We start from the raw sequence: 23463 nt of genomic DNA, 5'->3' as shown, positions 1-23463 counted from the left end.
ATCATTATTTTCATTTCTTAATCTTTAAAGTAGAATTAAAATATAATTTGAAAAATCTCCTGGACTTTTTTTTTCAATAATAGTCGCGTATTTCTTGTGTATATTTCGCCTACACTTTTATATACAAATCTTTGATAATCATAAATTTTCCTTAAACACCTCACAACTTTTTTTTTGGATTTTCCTTTTTTTATTTGTTTATTTTTTTTTTCAAAGCCTCATTAGGTTAGAAATTAGTTTTAATATGAAACCATTTATTATTGTATGGTAATGATTTTAAATACTTAAATTTATAATGAATGAAAATCTTCTCTAAGGACTGACACCTCATAAATATTCTGTAATCGTTTTCATAATTGAGAAATTTTCAAGGGAAAAAATTAAAGTAAAAAAGAAGAAAAGATTAAATAAAAATATATATATACAACATCCTACCATATCCTTAATATCCTTATATAATTAATGATTATTTAAATGACTTCATAATGAATTGTTAGCAATGTTTCATATTGTATACATATTTGCACTTGTATAACTATATAATATATATTGTTATACAAATACATATAAAAAGTATTACTTTTGAATATTTATGAGTTTAACATTTTGTTTTTGGTTATTTTTTTTCTACATACACAACTAAAATTTATTAATAAATTTAAAATGGAAAAGAAAATCGATATTACAAAACTGTTATACAGGGTGGCCCGAAACTGGTGTTAAAGCTGCCGTGCGGTAATTTTTTGAAGTATTATAATCAAAAAAAGTGTCCGTATGAGGGAAGTGAACTCAAACGCCAATGGATAATTTTAAAAGAATAAAGAAAATTAGATTGAAAAACTTAATTCTCAAATTACACTTAGACGTTTGATTTTCTTTTCCTCTTCGACTTCCACACGAATAGATTTTGTTATGAGGGAATCCAAAAATCAACCCATGAGTCCCTTAGCACCTATTCTGGACAGCTCTGTAAAGATAAGACTATCTTTTATAACGGGTGGTATTTTTCCCGTTTTTTTTCATATTTTTGTTGTTAAGATTTTCAACAAAAATGTTATCGTCAAATGGATTTATAGGCCAATTCAGTGGCCGGCGAAATATCACCGTAAATTATTTACTTCGTGGCATACATAAAAATTCTTACTTATATCCACCATCTGATATTATCGATGGCAATATTGGAGAACAATATTGAACATGTAATTGATGGTATTATGTATAAATGATGACGTACAAAAAAGTGGTTTAGTATGAGTCGCTGAAGCCTTCGAATATTTATATTTAGAAACCAAACGCTATGAAAAATCACCTGTTATAATGTTGTTTATTTAGAAGGAGGAACCGTTCTAAAAATAGACAAATAATTTATTTAAAAAATGTTATATAAGAAATCCTCTACTAGATTATCGGTTATACCTTTACTAGGTTATTTATACATTATATTCAATTGAATTATTTCACCTTTTTTTGATGTAATAAATAATACTATTATTATACTTCTGTTTTATTTTTTATAATGAAATTCAATTAAATAAATATACTCGTAGAGTGAGCTTTGTTCGTCCAAAAACTCTCAAAAATTCTAGTTACATATGAAAATTTTACATCTAAAATTTTAATCATGGATATAATGCAATAATGTGTGGGTTGAATAAAATTTTCAAAATATTTATTAATTTTAGAATTTTGTGTAGCTATTACAAAAATACACAAGAATATTTTTCAATGTAATTTCAGCGTTATTCAATTAAGAGGGGTGCAAATTTTCCAAAAGTATTTAAAAATTCCATTTAAATATTAGTTCTATTTCTATTTGCGTATTAAAATATAAAATAAAGCACTCAAGCGAAATAATTTTCAATGTTATAATGTTGATCGTATAATATACGCAACAAATAAAACGGTGCATTCGTTATTACAAGCGTATATAAAATCAGCAAATGAAAATTCCTGTAAAACAATTTTTAAATTAACATCATATGTTTATTCGAAAAATGTAAAAAGCTTATCACTCTGGAATATATATCCTTCAGGTTTTGAAACATTCTAATCCCAATGAGCAATATACGGTCTACAATTTGGATATGTATATTGATACCCTTGCTCCACGCTCGGTAATAAGTATATTTAAGAATGCCTGTCCTTCCGGCTGAGTCATATTTCAAGAAGTAATTAACCTTTAATCATTTAATTAATAAATTTAAAAAAAAACTTATTCATTATCAAAAACAATCATCCCACGAACTCTATTTAATTTGCTTTTAAATGCGGCAGCAGTTCAAATAACTGTCATATAACTTCAAAAATACCCTATTTATTTCTGTAAAGATGACAGTGTTTAAATCTAAAATATATAAATGTAGTTATAAAACCTTTATTTTTGAAAAAAATTACCGATCGTCTGCAAACTGCAAGTTTCTCAAATATCACAAGAATAAGTCAGGATACCTTCCTATACAAAAAATTAGTATAGTCCCACTGTTAGAATTCTCGTTTCATATATCATATTATGCTCCGGAAACAACCGTACGGTTCAGCGATTCAGGATACGGTAAAGAAAACCTATTTTTCTCTCAAATTTTTAATATTTTTTTTAATATGACACAATTGACACTTACAGTTTTAATATTTTAAATTGACAATTAATATATTTATCTCTCAAAGTGACAGATTCATAACAGAGAGAAACAGTTGAAAAACAGAGCTGTCAGAATAGAAAGAATTAATAATAACGCTACTAATAAAACAAATTTAACTTAAAGTACATGTAGTATGCTAATTATGTATAATTATGTATATAATTATGTGTACTTTGTGTATGCACACATAACAGTTTTCTTCATACAACCCAAATCAAACATTTTTAAAGATTAAACACAATGTTTGAATAGGATTTAAAACATGTATGAAAATGTAAAACATTACACAAAATCACGCCATTACTGAAAAGTAATTTTATTCTTATAAAAAGTTCATTTCAATTTTCAACAAAAGTCTTACATACAACTACAAAATTCTTACATACAATTTTTGAAAGAACATATAACAAAGGCACTTAATTTCATTAAAATTTCAATTTTAAAAAAATTTCTTTTATAGTTAACTCATATATTTTTGTATGTATCCCTTTATATATTGTGTTAGTGGTCATATATCACATTTAGTTTCACAAACATACAATGAACAATTTAAGGAATCAATTAACAATGTTAGTAAAATCATCAATTATACAAACTTATTTCCTTTTACAAAATTAAATTCCCAAAATTCTGGGTTGAATACATTTTAAATTGAAACAATAAAAAAAAAATCTGATGTGGTCAGCACATAACCGACCGCATTGTGTATTGTCTAGTTAAGTGAAAGTGTTACAGAATATTATAAAAATGTCTGTTAAATACTTCTTTCCAATTTTTAGGACATTAGTAAGCTTATAGTTAACATACCTAGAAAAATGTAAATTTGGCTCTTAGTAGAGTTTCGCTTTGTGCTACCCAAATTCCCTGAAATGCTCGCCAGTTAGTTTCGGTAACAACCAGAACTCAAATATCAAATTTCAAGAAATTCCATCAATTTGTTCTGCGGATATGGTGAAAAATGTAAAATCGGCCCGCAAATCAGTTCTCGAGCCCTGATCTTTCCAAAAAAGTTATATGTTCATTGCTTTAATATGAGGAATTCATATATTAAATTTCAATGAAATCGGTTGATTATTTCTCTTTATATACGCAAAAATGTATATTTGGCCCGTAGTAAACGCCCAGTTGTTGATGCCTGATTTCTTCCAAAAGTTAGGAATTTTTGCGTATGATCGAGCAAAGCTTATATATGAAATTTCAAGTAAATCGGTTAAATACTTTCTTCAAAATGGTGAAAAATGTAAAATCGGCCCGCAAATCCGTTTTCGAGCCCTGATCTTTCCAAAAAATTTATATGTTCATTGTTTTAATACGAAGAGTTCATATATTAAATTTCAATGAAATCGGTTGATTATTTCTCTTTATATACACAAAAATGTATATTTGGCCCGTAGTAAACGGCTAGTTGCCGACGCCTGATTTCTTCCAAAACATACGAATTTTTGCGGACGGTCGAGCTGAGCTTATATATAAAATTTCAAGTAAATCGGTTGAATATTTTCTTCAAAATGTTCAAAAATGTAAAACAGGCCCGCTAAAAAGTGCAGTTCCCGAGGCCTGATATATACCAAAAGTTGATCGATCCGTGCCATGGTGGAAACAAACTTACATATAAAATTTCATCAAAATCGGTTCAGCCGAACTTGAGATACACGCGTGCACACACAGACCGACAGACGGACAGACCGACAGACCGACAGGTTGCTAAAAATAGTTTATTTACACTTCCCTACTATGGAGAAGTACGTTCCCACCGAAAACTCGATATGCAAAATTTGTTGCCATCACATAACCTACCTATTGTTTGCACAATACGGTCGGTAATATGTAGGCTAGGTATGGATGTAATGTAAAATACCCGAAAATTACTTCGTAACATATTTAAAAAAGTAATTGTGAGATTAATATGAACTCTTTTTAAAAATGTTGAGCAAATACTTTTATAATTATGTAAAATTTATTTGAGCGAGGACGAATTTACTTACAACGAGTTTATTAGAACTTTATCTAGTAGTCCTTAGCTGACTATTCCTTAAGCACGAAAATAATGCAAATCTCGAACTTTTGGCACAAATTTGAAAAATTATTTTAAATTTCATTTCCTATGGAATTGAAATCTAGCCTGTTTAACAAAAAGAAGGGAAAAGTTTATAGCCCCTAAATACAATATTTACAGCTCCATTATTATTACATTAAAATTATTTCACAAATTTTAAATTTAAAAATAAAGTCAACATTTTCGGGTTCTCTTCGTGTTCTTTCGTTCGATACCCGCCTCCCTCCTTTTTTTTCTACCAATTTAAATATAAAGCTTAACAAAATTCATTCTAGTTTACCATAAATTTTATAAAAACTCGAAAAACTTTAGTCTTATTAACATAACCTCGTAAATGAAAATTTTTTTTTATTCTAATACTTAAAATTCCACAAAAAAAATTCTTGAGAAAATAAATAAAACAGTAGAAAAAAAAAAACCAATTTTAATTTTTCTCTCTTCTTATTTTTTACAAAAATATTCAACAGGCTGGGATAATTGGAGTGATTTTACATTATGCAGTGTCACATGCGGAAAAGGTGTACAGCAACGTTTTCGTAGATGTCTCCTTGATAATATATCATCATCATTATCATCATCATCATCCTCATCATCATCATCAGTAGTATCAACATTGAATCCAATTACTTTTGTATATAATAATTCAAAAAATTCCAATTCCAATAACAATAATCAAAATGATTCTAAAGAATTATTTTTATTACAACAACAAGAACAACCACAACAGCAACAAGAACAGCAAGAACAAATATTTTATCAAAACTCTAAGGATTTTATGAATAATTACCATCAGGAGATATCATCTGAATATGGTCTACGTAATGAATTTCGTTTTAATTTTGAAAATAATGAATCCATTATAAAACATAAAAATAAAATGATCAATGGTAGAAAATTAAAATTATTAAAGAATAAAAAAAATCATAAAAAAAGAACAACAAAAGGAATGACTACATTATCCTGTGAAGGTTATAATATAGAACAAAGAAATTGTAATATGTTTGAATGTGATGGTAAGTACCCAATATATACAAATATATACGTACTACTTTCTATTTTGTAGATTACTTTTTAAATATATGAAATAAGTTTGTAGAGAATTTTGTACCCACATTCAATATGAAAAACTCATACATGAATTAATTTTGAAAACAAAAAATCTGATGTGATCAGCACATAACCGGACACAATGTACGAAAATGTTGCATCAGAAAGTGGCCTTTAAAAACTTTTTCCAAATTTTAAGGAGTCTATAGTAAGCCTTTTATTAACATGTATAGAAAAAAGTAAATTTTGCTCTTAGCAGAGATTCGTTTTATGTCATCTAAATTTCCTGAAAAGTTCGTCAGTTTCTTTTATTAGAAAACAGAGTTGAAATAATGAGTTTCAAGAAATTCGATTAATTACGTAGTTAATTTCATGAATATTTTCTTAAAAATGATAAAAAACATAAATTGGGCCCGTAATAAAATTCCAATTTCTGAGATTCGACATGTACCAAAGATTGAAATCATTCAATCCTCGAAATAAATTCAGATGTAAATTTTTGTGGAGATCAGTTCAAGCCAGCCTCAGATACTCATATCTCCATACACAGACCGACATACGACATCTTGCTAAAAATACTTAATTTACACTTCTCTGTCATATGGAGAAGTACGTTTCTACCGAAAACTCAACATGCGAAATTTATTGCCATCACATAACCTCTCTTATATTGTATGCAAAGATGTCTATAAAAAATTAAAAAGAATAAAAAAACGAATAAAAACAAAAAAAAAAGATTTTAAACTCTTTAAAATTTTTATAGCCTTCATTTTGTTTAATGATAGAAAATACTTTACATTGATTTAAGTGTGCATTATGAAAAAAAAATTAAATTAAAAATCACTTCCAATAATTTTATGAATATTTTATTGTACACTTGCTTATCCGTCGCGCTCTGCCGCCGTAATTTAAGGGCGATGAAAAATTGATTTTTATATGTTCAGTATTGTTTTGATTCTATGTAATAATTGGCCAAGGCTTTTCACAACTGAAAATATAAAATCTTAATTAGACGCAGTCTGTTCTGATTCGAGCTAATTAATTTATTTTTAAAGTTGAAATTTAATGCCGATCAAAATAGCGGCCTAAAACAAAGCGTTTGAACCGAAAATTTTTGAAAACTGCTACGTTTTCTGACTAAATAAGAACTTTTGAGATACATTTTCAATGAACTGAGCTCCAAAATTATACGAGTATTCGAATGAAAATTATGAAGATCATAAAAATTCCAAGAATTGCTTTTCACCAACTTTACCAGCAATAAATGTTTTATATTCCGTTAAATTAAAAAATTTACTACAATACGCAAATGCATAGCGTACAACTATAGAAAACAAACACACAATCGTTTAGTTTACAAAAGAAATTCATAGTAATTTACAATATGTACAGTAAAATTTAAAAATGTTGAAATTTTTGTTTAAATTACACTTCATGTAATAACGGCATGAATATACTCGTACGTATAAGTACATACTAAAGTAATTTTGTAAATTGCTTTGCTCATCAAAAATAATTTAAAAGAAAATCCTTGCATAATAATTAAAATTTGCACTTATAGAATAAATCAGTGATGACGTTGTGGTTTTAATATGCTCATTAAAATTTTATTAACTGCACAATTTAAATTTCATTTTCCATTATGTATTTTATTTAAAATTTGTACAATAATCTTAACATTATTTCGGCAAATATTTAATAAATACTTCAGAAATTCTAAATAGATTGGGTTTAAAAAAAAAATAAGGTTTATAAGCTACCTTTTATTTGGGTTAATTCTTTTGAAAAAAAATTTATTTATAAATCTTATTGATTGTGTGCCTCGTCCCTGTTCAGGAAGGAAAAATTTTTGTATATAATGAACGTATATTTTTTTTACTCCGGATAATATAATTTATTAACCCAAATAAACTAATTAATAAAGTAACATTGTATGTATGTATGTATGCATGCATATTAGGAACCATATGATGAACATTCATCATAAGTTACTTTAGAAAAATTTCTATATTTCTACATTATTAATCATGATTAGAAATAAAGCCACAATATTTCATTTTATATCGTACACTTACATATACAGTTATACCAATCTTGTATACATACAAATATAGGTCCACATTAATTTCACATTTTCGAAGCGTAAAATATTCCTTAACAACACTTATGTTGCGTATAAAAAACAATTTATTTCGTTTCTTAAGAAATCCAGAACAGATGCATAATGATCATTTTAATTACTTTAAATTTAATTTATAAAGATCTATTTGGAACTGTTTTCAATTGTTATTTTTCTTTTAACATGATCTAACAAAAATATTTACTCAACATTATAAATTTCAACCATATTATATAAAGTATGAAGCTCCTTTTATTTTGAAATTTAGTTTAAATTACACTCCAAAGAATTTTTTTTTAATAAGATATTCAAAATGTAATGCATTTTAATACTTATTTAGACTTTGTTAATCACACTTATCACATAATATTATCTACATACATATTACTTTCACAAGGTTCCCTAATCACATTGTATTTGTCCGGTTTTAATATCGTTTAAATATTTGTCAGAGGTTCTTGCGATGGAACATGTGCTGAGTCATGTCAAAAGACATAAGATTATCTAGTGAAATCTTATATCCCAAATAAAAATAATTCAAGAAGAAGTACAAAATCCTTGCCTGATTTAGATAAGGAACATTTTACCGGAAAGATAATTTTGCGATTATAAACAGTTTTTTGCTCCATATATGTATGTCCGTCGGTACAGACGTAATACTTCTAATCATGCTGCAGATAACGCTGTGAATTACCATCGACTTACTAGTAATAATGTTAGTCTAAAATGAAGAAGAGTCCCGACTCGACTTCGGTACTTGAACTAAAATTCGGTACAAAAATTGTTTTGTTACGAAGGTCTTTAAACCAATTAGCTTGTGTTTGTCTTAAAGACTATGGAGAAGCTGTTTCAGATATGTGGAAAAAAAAGAAGACAGGCGGGTATTAGTTTGTCTAATCATCTACACGCTTAAAAAGCGCACTTCCTTATACCTTTGGCGACGTCGCTACACGCGATATTAATACAGATAGAAATATGTCTAGTCTAGAACATACAGGATATATGATATCAGGAACACGAGGTTGGTTACTTTCATTGATGTAAGCTTTCAACAATATAGAAATAGAAACAGGCAATAAGAAGCTCAAATAAAGTTGATATTGTGTCGAGAAAGCCTACTACTAAAGCGGTCCATTAATTCACAGAAAATTGAGAGATAGATTGAAAAAGGTAATAAATATACGGTAACGAAAAATAATGCAGCGTAGTTGATGCTTTCTGTAAACCCTACCAAAGCAGAATAGTTTTTGTTAAAGAAAAACGGGAAGATATCCACGTTATGCCAATGATGGCGTTGGTATCATTATGCTCCACGAATAAAATCGTTACTTAGAGACAGGAGAAAAAATTATAAAGGCGGCCTCTCATGGCGTACTTGTCCTTCCAAGATTCTAAGTTATTTTTCGCCAGTCAGCATCATTCTTCATCCACTGACGAATCGGCCTAACCAACCGATATTTTGATTTATATAAAATAAAACTTATATAGGATGGCAATCGTAATTTTAATTATTAAAATAAAATAAAAATATACAAAAAAAACAAAAGAAAAAAATAAACGTAATACAATTTTCCATTAATTTGTAATCAAAAAAAAAAAGAAAGACGAAACAGAATCTCTTATTCATGAAGTACGAAAACAATAGATTTTTCCTTCAAAAACACAAAAAACAAAAAAAGCACATTATTTTAATATTATACAAAAATATCAATGATTTTCTCTTTGAAATTTAAATCGCCTATAGAAAAATTACATATAAAATTACATAAAAGAAACTGATTTCATGGTTGAAATCCTAAAGTCCCTACAAATAATATAATCATCTCCATATTCATATTCGGATAACATTTAAACATAAAATGAAAATTACAAAAAAAAAAACCAAACAAAATGGAAAAAAAAAATTTTTCAATAATGTCCTGCCCCCGCTTCTCAATTCTCTTGTTTCAATATTCTATCCTTGTGTTTATCGCCGTTCTCATTTCTTTAGCTTTCTGTATAGTTCTTTGTTTTTAGTCTCTATTTCCTACCTTCTTTCTCTTTTTCTCTCTTAAATCATTTTATTTTCTATTTCATTTCTATTATTCTTTTATATAATGCGATTGTATCAAAATTCCCTAATTGGTATTAAAATTACCTTAATTTAAATAAAACAAACATTTTAAGGATTTTTATAATACTGCACACACAATTATACGAGTATATATACTTTTATAACAATAATATAACGCTTATAATTACATAAATGTATATGTGTGCTTCATACATAAAATATGTTATATACTGTGAATATATTTTAATGTTTATTGAGCTCTAGGATATGTTATGCCATTTCTCAAATACAAAATATACGCATATTTATCCCATATAAAAGTTAAAAAAAAGTTTTTACAAAAACTTGAGGTTTTAAGATTTGATGTTGTTTTTTTTTCTTGTTATTTTTTTGTCAAACATACTAGCAATATACTAAAAGCGATTTAAACTATTCGGAGCCTTCGGGTATAATCTTTATAATGTCTTTTAATATTTTTTCTGAACTTGTTTTTCTGTTTTTTATTTGTTCTCTCTAAAACTTATATAGGAAATTATTTCATATGTACAAAAAAAAAATAATAAAAGATGCTCAAAGTTTTAAACCATATTATTTGTATTGTATATACTTGGATTGTATATGCATGTATGTGTGCAAAAAATAGATTTATAATAATAAATTATAATTTTATTATACAAAAATGAATTTTATGTTTAAAGCCGAAAATTATTGTTTTCAAATAATTTTTTATAAGCTTGCGCATCCTTTAATTTAATAGCCCGTTTTTTATATTTTCAAGTTGAATGATTAATTGCAACTATTAAATGAAATTTTCATATGTTTTGCTTATTCTGAAAGCCTCAAAACTCTGTTTACCAAAGTAGTGTGGTTTATACCATACATTAAAATTCTGACTATAAAAACATCCTTAAAAGTAAAGTAGTATGCTACGATCTCAAGAATTTTCTGTTACAGAATTGACCCTGTTAATATATATATAGTTTTTTTTCCCTGCTTTACTCCCCTTGGGAGCACGGAGCTGCTATACAAAGCTTCTCCAACGAATTCTGTTAGGAGAAATTCGTTTTATTTCTGCTTATATCATGTTGACCTTGGCAATTTCTTTCTTTATTGTTCTTTGCCGTGTATTTTTGTGTCGTCAAACGCTAATTTTCGCTTGTGGATTCAACTCCAATGTCTGCCAAACAGTTGCTTCAGGTGGCCGTCGCTGTGTGCGGTCTATCCATCCCCACATTTTCTTTCTATTACTCTTGCAATAGACTTTTGGTGTGTTAAAACCCAGAAGTCTGTGTCAATTATTCTTTTGGGGCAGACGATTTTTAGGTTTCTATTTATGAATTGTAGTGTTTTGTTTGTGTATTAATTTTTTGCTTTTCATATTTGAGAGCCATACAGCAGAATAGATTTCACACCTGTGCTAAATACCGTTAATTTTGTATTTCTGGATAAGTGTGAAGATTTCCAGATATCACAAAATCTGTCAAATGCCGCCTTAGCTAGCTTCAATCTATTTTCTATGTCTTCTTTGATCCCTCCGGTTGGTAATTGAGTTGTTCCACATTTTGTACTGGGTTGACATTTAAGACGAAGTTGGAAGAATTAACTGTGTTTATACGGAGTGAATAGATTTTTTTGGACTTTGAGTAGCTTTGAACGTATCCGTTTCCTGTGAACCTATTTTTGAAGGGAACTAACTTCTTCAAAGTGTTTTCTCCATTGTTGTAATTATTCAGGTGCTGAAGTCAATAGCTTACCATTTTTGTCTTTAATTGGCCGATTGTTTTTGATGTTGTTCTTGGCGAGCACTTTTATTTTATCGAAGCGTGTTATTTTGTTAGGCAGCTGCTCGGGCTTTAGAGGCATTGTACCATATTAAACGGTACCAATCACATTGGCCAATTGCCTGTAGTGACTTAACAATATTCCTGTAGTGAGATTCGAAATAACTGTTTACTCGTGAATCAAAAATACTTGCAATCTTGGATTCAAAAACATCATATAAATTTAAAATTTCGAGTTATTTTTGCCAACCTAGCATTGGTATTACATTATCAGAAGAATTATCCTTAATATTAAGAAATTTCGCTAGTACACGGCTAGAATGAAGATCCCTAGTAGTTTGCCTAAGGATCATAATTAGTTTTAATTTAACTTCACAAATTGTAGTAACAAATTATACTATAAAAGTCCTTTCTATCGATAATAAATCATGAATTTCCTATAATTTCTCAAATAATATTTAGATATTAAAACAGAAAGCTATAAAATATTATTTTGACTATATTTTAACTCATAATTTTATTGGTAATAACAATATAATTTTTTAGGAAAGTTTCTCCTACATTTTTCGTAATTCTTCAGAATTCTTAATTTATTTCAATAAAACGTGATAAAATTTATCGCGCAATAAAAATTACTCAATACATACTTTATAATAATGACAATTAAATAATTATTATATAATATAACGTTTAATATTATAATAAAAATAATAATAATTATAAAAATACAAAAATTTTTAAAAGTAATATTTGTAAATGAGTAATAGGCGGAAAAATTTTAATAAGACATTTAAGCAATTATTTTAATTTTTTCATTATTGTCAAATTCAAAAATAATTTTTATTTTCTTATTTTTTGTTCTTTTCAGATTATCAAATAGATCTATTAAAATTCTTAAGAAAAACTATAATTGATCCCACCACACCAGCATTACCATCAACAGTACAACAACCATCAGGAGGATTATTTTATTCTTCTGAAATAATAAATAATGATCAAATAATAAAAACTTCAACATTATCTTCAATTGGGTCACTATCATCATCTTCATTGTCATCGTCATCATCTACATCATCAGCAGCGTCATCATCATCATTTCCATCATCTTTATCAACATCGGCAATACAATTAAAAAATTCTGGTTTCATACAAGGCTGGCAAAATTCAATAAATTTTACTATTATGATTACTTTAAAATTAAAGGTAAAAAATAGTTTTTAATGTTCGTTTGTTTAAAGGTATACAAGGTGGTCCAGTTCAGGTTTAAACACCTTCGGTGGGTGATTTCTTGAACGTCTAGTTGTAGTTTTGAAGAGTTAAAAAAATCGGATCAAAAAAATACTGTCGAAATACAAGTAAAGGTTTGAGTCTTGGATTTTTCTTAGTATAATCGTCTTTTTTACCGGAGTCGAAAATTTATTTACATAAATTACCACTTTACCTCACTGAATCGTAATTATGACAGCTTCGAAGTTGGAATTCGCGATACAGAATTTTTTCTATCCGATTTTCTTACCCCTAGACGTCCGAGTTCTCCAATTCATAGGATTTTTTCCCAAAAAACTCCAAAGAATAATCCTCCAAACGTGTTTACACCAGAACCGAACCATCCTGCAAAATACCATACACATAGCATATATATAAATATAATACTATTATATACACCTACTTTATATTGCTTTAAGTTGTTTTTTATATGATAAAATACTTGAATATTATAGCGAGAACAAAAGTTTTCAAATTAAACATTAAAATTCAAACTTATATTGTATATAATATACTAGAATACTAGATAATCCTTAAAATGTTCTAATTTTTATATATATATGAAACTCATTAAAGATCCTCATTAAATCTTTTTGATTGCAAGTTAAATTTATTCTTGTGAATTGAAAAACTATTTCTTTTTCTTTTGCTATTTTTGCAAAAATAGCAAAATAAAAGCAAACATAAGTATATAACATCAAAAATAAAACCTATCTAAACAGTATTAGAATATTAAAAGTGCTAATACATAGGTATATATTACACGTACATATATTATGCATAATAAGTAGAAGAAAGAATTTATACAGTGTTCAAATTGTATAATCATTTAAATTCTTAAATAAATTCTGAAATAAGACAAATATATAGTTAGATATAACCTCACAATATCTCTATAAGAATATATTATGAAAGCAAAAGGAGCTTTATATCCTTATACGAATTATGTGAGTTCAAATAATTTTTTTATTCTCCTATACTTTTAAAGAATTGAAACTTAAAGATGATTTAATAGGAACTCTTTTAGAAATTTTAAATTTCATATTTTCTCTTTTATTTAAAATTAATGCTAATTTTTTGCTAATATAAATTTTCAATTCAACAAATAAACGCATGAATTTTTTCAATGCCTTTGATGTTTTACTAATAACTACAAGGATTTTATAAAAGTTAAGGTATATTCATTAAACATATACTTATAGCTTTATCGAACTAAAATAATATTTTCCGTATTGCCTAAAATAATAAATTATGAATTTATTCTCTGACTTACGGCGTTTTTCTTAATTGCCATCATGAACAGTTGAATGGTATTCCTTATTGAGATTGGCATTTGATCTCATATCCAAATATTGCGGATTGTAATCTAAACTATTTCAAGATTACTACAGAACAATATCGCTTCACCACACTTAACTTCTCATCGGCGGAATCAATCCCGTCAACCATATTGGTCTATACTTATCAAACCTCCAATTGCTCTTATATCTACATCTTCTATGTTTTTTTCTCTGCATATACCTAAATTTCTCATAGATATTAATATTATTTTTCTTTCTAGTGGTTACCTGTTCAACGGTATTAAGGTCATGATTATTATGATCACTTTTTGAACATATTCAAAAGGAACAACTGAACCGTAAAATTTCTTCAAGTTGTACAGGTTCCAAGAAGTTCGTGTAATATTATTTATCGACAAACTCTTATCAATGAACTTACCAGCGAGAGTATCACACTCTCCTAGAAGGTGGTTTGACATCTTCTCATCTTCACTATAATCTGCAAGTGCCTCCAATTTCCAGACCCAGTAGACATACCTGATTTTTGTTCAACCATATAACCTTCCTAAATCGCTTCCGCTCATAATTTCCAAGAAACTTCTTACCCTACCGCAGCCCCGGAAAACTTCCTAAACGCTCTGACCACCTCCTCTTTGATTCGTTTCTTAGTGCCGCGCAGGATACCGAAAACCAATTCACCGTTCCAATGGCTTTCCGGCTTTACAACAAAATCATTATCTTTTGTCTTCGATACCCATTTCTGCTGAACAGCACGCACTATCCAGTGGCGCGTCTCGGTTTAAACCGCGCTCGGAAACGTTTGGAGAATTTTTTGCAAAAGGGTTTATCCCAAAATACCTTCATTACATTCTCATAGTCACTATGATGCATACTTGCGATGCACAAATCTCTACAAAAATTCGACTATAAGTAAAACGAACATGTTCAATTAAGTGTTTCAGCTCAATTTATGATCACATCAACTAACTGCTCCTGTACAAATTGGAAGAAAAAGTATAAACATATAAAAGTTTTGAAATCCTTGTGGCTTATCACATAAAATACAACTTAAAGCTATAAAATCGTTTCTTTGAAATTTATTGGTATAATTAATTCCGATATATTATGAATTATTTATTATTAAAACTTTAATTTTATAAATATTAAAAAACTTTATTTTGCTTATTTATTTTAAATTTCGGTCACATTTTCCCTTTTATTTTACTCTTTTGCACATATCACTTTCCCCTTTTCTCTTTAACTAATTTGTTATTGTTTTTTTATTTTTATATGTTTTTATTCCATCTTTTTATCTCTTTTAGGCACCAAGACAATCGACAATATTCGAATTGAGAAATTCAACACACAATTTGTATTTGGATCAGAGTGAAAACGGTTTAAAATTATTTCAAGAACGTGATGAAGTTACTGAAATGCTTCCTATCAAATTCGATTTGTATGACAATAGATGGCATCAAATCGCAATAAGGTAATCCTCAATATAAGTTTAATATGATAAAAATAAAAATAAAACTTGTTACATTACTATTTTTGTATCATCTGTTTCTTATGGAAAATTTTATGTACTGAATACCCGCACATTGTACACATGACATATACACAAATACTAATATAATCTATTTATATATATGAATAAATAATGGTTACATGTAGAATGGAGTAGAATATGAAACATTGAAAAAAACAAGATATCAGTGAAAAATATTAAATTACATCATGCTGAAGGATTGAAGGAGCACCACAACAATATCGTATTGATGATTTTTCCATTTCTATAAATGTTCTTATGTTTAAAAACACAAACGATATTTTATTTAACTATATAAAAAGAATATTTTTTTTTACTTTTCAATTTAGTCAGCAAAAACTTAATATTCAATTTCCAGTGAAGTTCAACTTTTATTTTAATATCATAACAATTTCGAATCAATAATAAAAAAAATATAAAGTTTAAGTTATCACAAATGTGATAACAGGTTCCTATATATTTTTTTCTTTAAAAAATTTTAAATTCGTGTATTGATTAAGAAAATATGTGAATATGGAAACCAAACCTTTACACAAAATCAAAAGAAATTTAAGATCGTTCGCGCTCCTTTGTTAAAAGGACCACTTAAATTTTAAATATTTGATTGCATTTATTACACGATTCCAGATAAAATGCGGTTGAAGGATATCAAAAAGGAAAAGTAATACTTATTGACGAACGACGGTACAGCAACAACAACCGTTACAAAATTATGAAAGGGTAAGAGAGCAAAATAAGGAAGTAATAGAAAAAGACAATGAGCGCAAGTTGTAAAATTTACTACTATCTCTTCGCTTAAAGTTTAACTACCTTAAATTACACCTTATCTTAATTAATTATGGCAGTATATTCTGTATAAGCAAATAGGTTTGATCGTCTACATAAATGTTTTGAGATTTCGAATTTGTAAAAATCATCAAATCGCCATTAATAATAAAACTATCATCGAACTTTTTACTTGAATTTAATTTTTTTTTTTAGAAAGTGAATTAAAATATAAGATACTAATATTCTATACTAATCTAATATTAAATTATTTTTAAAATTAAACCACAAAATACCAATTTTTTTTTTCAAAAAATCTCAATACTTAATAATTTACAAAACCATTTATTATTTCAATTAGTATAAGTATCAACAAATCTGGAATTATCCGTATAATATAGAAATTCAAAAAACAAAAACTCAAGAGTTTATTACGATTATTTAGAAGATTAGAATTTAAGAGAGCACCCTTATCAAAAGATTTACACAAAATTTAAATTTATTTACTGTTAAATTCTTCTTAAAATTTTTCGCATTTAAATTGTGTTTTTTTTACTACAAAAAAAATTTCTAATTTCATTCATTATAATATTAAAATCATTGATCCAAATATACATTAGCACATAATTTATTATGTATAAGTATAAATATATACACAAGCATATATACAAATTAACTATAATCTCAAATTATCGTAAATAAGTTTTTCAATTGCAAAGGATTCTCTTTTTCCTTTCTTTTTTATTTAATAAGTTAATTTTCATTACATTTATATATATATATATGCATATATATGTATACAACAAATATATAATTTGGAAATTTTTTTTTGAAAATCCTTGAGATCTCCCCAAAATTAATTATTATAAAAATTTCAAAAGGTTTTAATAAAAGGAAAATGAAGTTCTTGTATTTTTTTTTATTCCTTTTTTTGTTTTTTCTTTTTTTTCGTTTGTGACCATTGCAATAGAATTTCAAAATTATTCTAATTAAATTTATTCTACAAAATTACAATGGACCTATTTTAAAAAATTAACAAACAAATTTTTTGTTTTTTTTTTTCTAACATTTTTTAAAAGACAATTTTTAGGAGCTAAGAAGAAGAAAAGCTAACTAAGTATAAGAAAAGGCTACTTAGAAAAACAAACAACGTAATTACGCGCTCAAAAACACAATGCACACACATACTTAAATATTTTATACACATCCTTATTAAATATACATATATCCTCATAAACACATACATATATTATATATATACATAAACTTTACTAAGTGGAAATATAAAAATGGCAACTTATTTTTAATCTTATTCTGTTTTGCTCTCTTTTTGGTTCATTAGCAATAAAATTTGTATATAATTTAAGTTTAAACTGTGAGGGAGGGGGTATAACCAAATTGTATGTTAATGTATATATATATACGTGTACTCTACAATGTATACTTACTTACTTATATTACTAACTTTTTTAAAAGGACCTTTTAAACATCTCATTTTCATAGAGAAAATTTTTATAATTTTTTGACACAAATCACTTTCTATTAAATTATTTGAAATGTTTATTACGAAGAATGAATAAAAATACAAAAATACAAAAAAAAAGAAGAAAAACAAAAATAAATAAAATATTCAATAAACAAAAAACTTATTTTATACTTGTTTTTTTCTTCTTTTTTTGATTTGTGTATTCCGATTGTATAGCCGAAGCTAAAATCAACATTTTCAACTCTATTTTCTTCTCTTACTATATAAAATTTTCTTTTCTACATATTTTACTTTACATTTTTTATTGAAAAATTTTTGTTACATTTTGCGCAAATATTAAATTTTGATAATGTTTTGTCTATCCGTCAATAAACGTAATACAATGAAATAAATCGTAACCTTAACATTATTAAAACGTGTAAGTAGGTTTTTCAAAAATTCATCAAGAATTTAAATATATAGTTCCAAAGGGCGAACGTGAAAACTGAGAATATTGGATACGTCCGCCATAGAACTAAAAAAAAGCGGCATAAAAACAAAACGTTATGAAATTTAATTCAATTGACACTGTTAAGGTCATGTATCTCACATATTCCATTTTATTTCAATAATTTAAGCAATGTTTCAAACCCGATTCGACCTCATCGTCAGTATAACCGATTTTTCAAGTTTAGAACGGTGGTTTTAAGCAAATATTATCCGAATCGGTTCAAATACTTCTATATTTTCGAGGATCGACTGCAATTTAATTATTTTCAAAAAAACTTTCAAAAAATTTTAACAATTTCAATTACGTTGCTAGATTTTCTTAATAAAATAAAATAAGAAAATAAGAAATACAGTTTTCAATTTCATTTTGAAGCAAATTTTATTTTGTAAATTTTAAGTATAGGATTAGCATTAAAAGATCTTAAAAAAATATCTGACTCAACAATTTTTTTTCTTTTTGCTTTATTGAATTTACTTTTTTACGGTCTCTTTTTTTCCGCTGGCAAATGAAAAAAAAAAATATGGAAACAAATCAAACGTAAAATTATTTTTCTAACCTTTGATGATATTCTGAAATTCTCATACCTCCTCCCATATTATTATAGTTGGTATTCATAGTATCTTATATAAAGCAATAATACTTATAAATCAAAAAAATAAAAAAAAAACAATTAGAATTATACAAAATCGCTATCGGTTGAATGGCTTTAAGAAATACAGGAAAAAGAAAATTTCGCAAAAACACATACAAATACAAAGCAATTTTATTTTTTACAAAAGTATAAGTGTTTTTGGTTAATTTGCATACAACATGTTAAATTACACAGTTGTTATAGCTCTGTTATCATTTCGAATGTAAATAAATGTTATATAGAAAAATTATACCGGTATAACACTAAAACAATAATGAATAAATAAAATTAGTATAAGTGAATGAAATTGTGCGGCTTCATTAAAGTATTAATGATTATAATATTGTAATTATAATTATTCAGTAAGAATTAGTAATTAGGAAGAGAATAAAATGAAAAGCGAAATTAAATTGACTGTATACTCAATTTGTACTTGTTAAAAATTAATTTTCATATATTAATGATAATTCTAAAATGAGAAACATGAAAATATTAAAAATTATTTAACAAACATTAAATTTTAATTATTACAATTCCATATTTTGTTATACTTTAAGTATTAATGATTTGTTTTTATAGTTTTGAATGATACCAATTTTGTTATTAGAGCTACCAGGTTCTAAGGGCATTAAGATAAGTTTTGTGATACTATTGAGAAGAAATATTCATTAACATTATTTGAGGATTATTAAATTGTTATTTAATTGAATAAAATATTCTATTGCAATTTTTTTAAAGTGTATTTTCAAAAAATATTGAATTACTATGTGTTGCACAAAAAAAATCTGGCCAGCATATAACCGACCACAATGTTAGAGTGTTACAGAAGTTTATGAAAATTTCTTTTAAATATTTTAAATTCTATAGAAGATAAATAATTCGCTTTTATTAATGTACCTAGAAAAGCGTAAATTTGGTTCTTAGTAGAGGTTAACTTTCAATGATCCGATTTCCCTCTTATATTTTCCAGTTCATTTCGTTAACAATCAAAATTCAAATATTAAATTTCAAGAAATTTCATAAATTAATTACGGAAATATCATCAAATACATAAAATCGAGCCTTAGTGAAAGTTCTGTTTCCGAGACCTGATTTTTGTTAAAAATATACTGATTCTTTGTGTGTTAAGCAGATTTTAAGTATGAGATATCAAAAAAATTAGTTGATAAATTCTATCCTTATGAGCAAAAGTATAAATTCGGTCGTTAGTAAAAGTCGACTTGCTGACTCCCGATTTTCTCAAAAAATTTAGGTGATGGGAGTTGTATTGTCAGCCGACATTCATATAAAACTTCAGTGATTATTTTCCTAAATATGGTTAAAAACTTAAAATCGGCCCATAGTAAAGATCCAGTTTCAGAGGTCTGGTATATCCCAAAAGTTGATCAAACCGTCAAAGAGACCTGACAGACCGACAGACAAAATAGTTTATTTACATTTCCCTATAACATTGAAAAACATATTTTCGTCGAAAACTTAACATGTAAAATTCGGTGCCGACACAAAACCTCTCTTATTGTTTGCAATTCGGTCAGTTAAAAACTATAATTAAAACCATTTTTTCTGAATATCTCAGAAACGAAAAGATATAACTTTATTGCAATAACGACAATATAGAGAACTTACCTAAATTAGTGTAATGTGGTATATAAATGATTTTATAAAAAAATTGCAGTTAGACGCTTTTGGTTCTAAAATCCAATAAACTTACCATTTCTATATTTCTCTAATTTTTTTTTCAAACTTGTGTTTGTATTCCAACATACTATATTTTTGATAGATTTCAATTGATTTTTGTATAACGCAATATACATATGTATAAATTATAAAAAAGTTGTCCGAAGTGTTATATTTCAAAATATTATACAATATCTCTTATCATATGACAAATTCTACCCGCATAACATTAATACATAATACCTAACAGTGTGAGTATTTTATGTACCATTATACTTTCATCAATAATTTTATTTTTATTTTTACAAGTCTTTGTTGTAATATACGTACATTAAATTGACAGACAGAAGAGATCTACTATATAAAATTCAATTGACAGACAGAGTATTATGAAAGAAAAATATTTATTCAGTTTTATATAAGAATGACAAATATATTTTTTAATAACCTGATGAGAACTAGCACAAATGTCTATAAGCTTTAAAATAAAATTTTTATGTACATTAAATTTTTTGATTTATGCATTTAAATAAATATATTTGGACCATCTTAGAATAAATTAGAATATTTTTTAAATACATTTTTTTAAAAAACATAATCAAAAAGAATTCAAACAAAATGTGTAAGAAATTGAAATTTTATTTTAATATTTATAAGATGAAATCAATTAATTTAATTTTATGCAAATCCGAGTAAGATTTTGAAATTTTACATTTTGTAATAACAAATTTTATTTTTCAATTTATTAAAATTTTATACATACATATGTATATATATATTTTTTTTTGTTAAATTACAAAATACCGATTTTATTTTAATTCGATTTTATTATGATTGTTTATTAATAAATTTTTGGAATTTTATTGAATCATTTTTTGATTTAATTCAATCAAAAGAAAAATTGAAGTTTTCAAATTTTAAATGTCCTTTAAACAAAAAAAAATTGTTTTTATTTTTAGGAAATTTTAAATTAAATTAATCTTGAATACCAAATATTTTATGCTGTTTGTCCTTCTATTCACAACACAAGTCTTCAAAATCAATTTTTTCATTACAAAATTTTCGAAGTTAAAGTTTTTGCTCAAATATTTTTCCAAATTTTTACCATACGAGGGTCACTATTTATATTTCGGGTCTGGCAATAAAAAACAAACATTTATCATTGGAAATGGTTTTATTGTTTTTCAAAATATTCCCCATGAAGATCAATACACTTTTGCATGCGCTGAAACCAATTTTCGTAGCACTTTTTCCACTCCGATTGAGACACCTCCAAAACATGGTTTTTGAACGCATCGACTGCTTCTTCAGGTGTTGAAAATCGTTGTCCACGCATTTTTTTTTTGATGTGAGGGAATAAGAAGAAGTCATTGGGTGCTAAATCAGGACTGTACGGCGGATGACCCATCAATTCGACATTTTGAGTGCTCAAATAGTCCATTGTTTCAGCTGATTTGTGAGAGCTTGCATTGTCATGATGAAGAATGATTCGCCGGCGCTTGTTTGTTTTCCTTATTTCTTGGTGTACCATTCAGAATGGTGGTGTACCATTCAGAATTGACCTTCCTACGTTCCACTAAAGGTACTACGTACTACGGTCATTTGATATATTGACTAACAAAAAAATTTTCATTTGCTTCTTTGTATACCAATGGTTCGATTCAAACCATTATTATATTTTATTTTCTCATACTTATTCATAATTTTAATGGGTGATCTTTTAAGCACTCCGTTCTTTTTTGAATTCAAAGAAAAATCATACAAAAAAATCGCCAAATTTTATGTAATTCTTGTTGAAGTCCGTATCAGTCAATCATTACTATTAATTTTTGAAAAATAATTTCATGTCATCATTGGTTGTCGATTGGTATCAATCATGTTTAACTGTTATAACACGCTTAAGGGATGACAACGTGTGAATTGTAACATAAAATTATACCTTGCTTATTTAAATGACACGGTGGATCATATACACTATGACAGTAAAACCGAACTTAAGTATCAAAGTTTTTTATTAAAGGGGAAGGTCTTCCGATGGGTTATGTGCATTTGTCTAGGATCTTTAAAAGATGACATGAGACTCTTAATATCTAGTCTAAAGAGGCAGATAAAGACTTAAATAGTTACCGTAATCATATAAAAAATAGAAGTAGGTCTTAGGACTGAAACAAATACTGTGTTGTTTAATTCCTGTGCAATGGAATGTGATATCTTTATCCTAACGGGAATATGGCTCAATTCTTTAATCAATAATTGTTGAATTTAAATGGTTCAATTTTAATTCAATTTTCGACACTTTTTGGCAGGAAAATCAGCAATAACAAATTTAATACAATTCCATAAAACAACGATCCTAACTAGGTGGTCGATTTTATGTACTCAGATAAAGAAAATTATATGAGGGCGACAAAAATTTTAAATTAATTACACAAATTCATATTTATTTATAATGTGAGTGTGCTCACCATGAAATCATAAAATAGAATGCATCAATTAGAAGTTGACTATCGCAACATAAAGCACCCAAATCCAAACAGCAGAAAAAGGGACCCATTATACTTGAAATTTAATAATAAAGCACATATGCCGACATGAAGTGATCTTTAATATAAATGAAATACAAT

The 23463-nt window shown here is 26.8% G+C and overlaps 1 protein-coding gene across 1 annotated transcript in view; it reads left to right on the top strand.

The window, feature by feature from the left end:
• LOC129607932 (putative uncharacterized protein DDB_G0282499) overlaps positions 1-23463 on the top strand; it is a 102595-nt gene that overhangs the window by 64832 nt on the left and 14300 nt on the right. The window contains exons 4-6 of the mRNA XM_055519195.1: positions 5163-5708; positions 12564-12898; positions 15564-15730. Of these exons, the coding sequence (XP_055375170.1) occupies positions 5163-5708; positions 12564-12898; positions 15564-15730 (1048 nt within the window). The remainder of the gene's footprint in view (positions 1-5162; positions 5709-12563; positions 12899-15563; positions 15731-23463) is intronic.

Source organism: Condylostylus longicornis, unplaced genomic scaffold (genome assembly GCF_029603195.1).
Source record: "Condylostylus longicornis isolate FDR11 unplaced genomic scaffold, ASM2960319v2 ptg000030l, whole genome shotgun sequence".
In the NCBI taxonomy this organism is placed as follows: Eukaryota; Metazoa; Arthropoda; class Insecta; order Diptera; family Dolichopodidae; genus Condylostylus; species Condylostylus longicornis.
The sequence above is the reverse complement of the archived record's forward strand: the minus strand, read 5'-3'. Positions and strand labels throughout refer to the sequence as shown.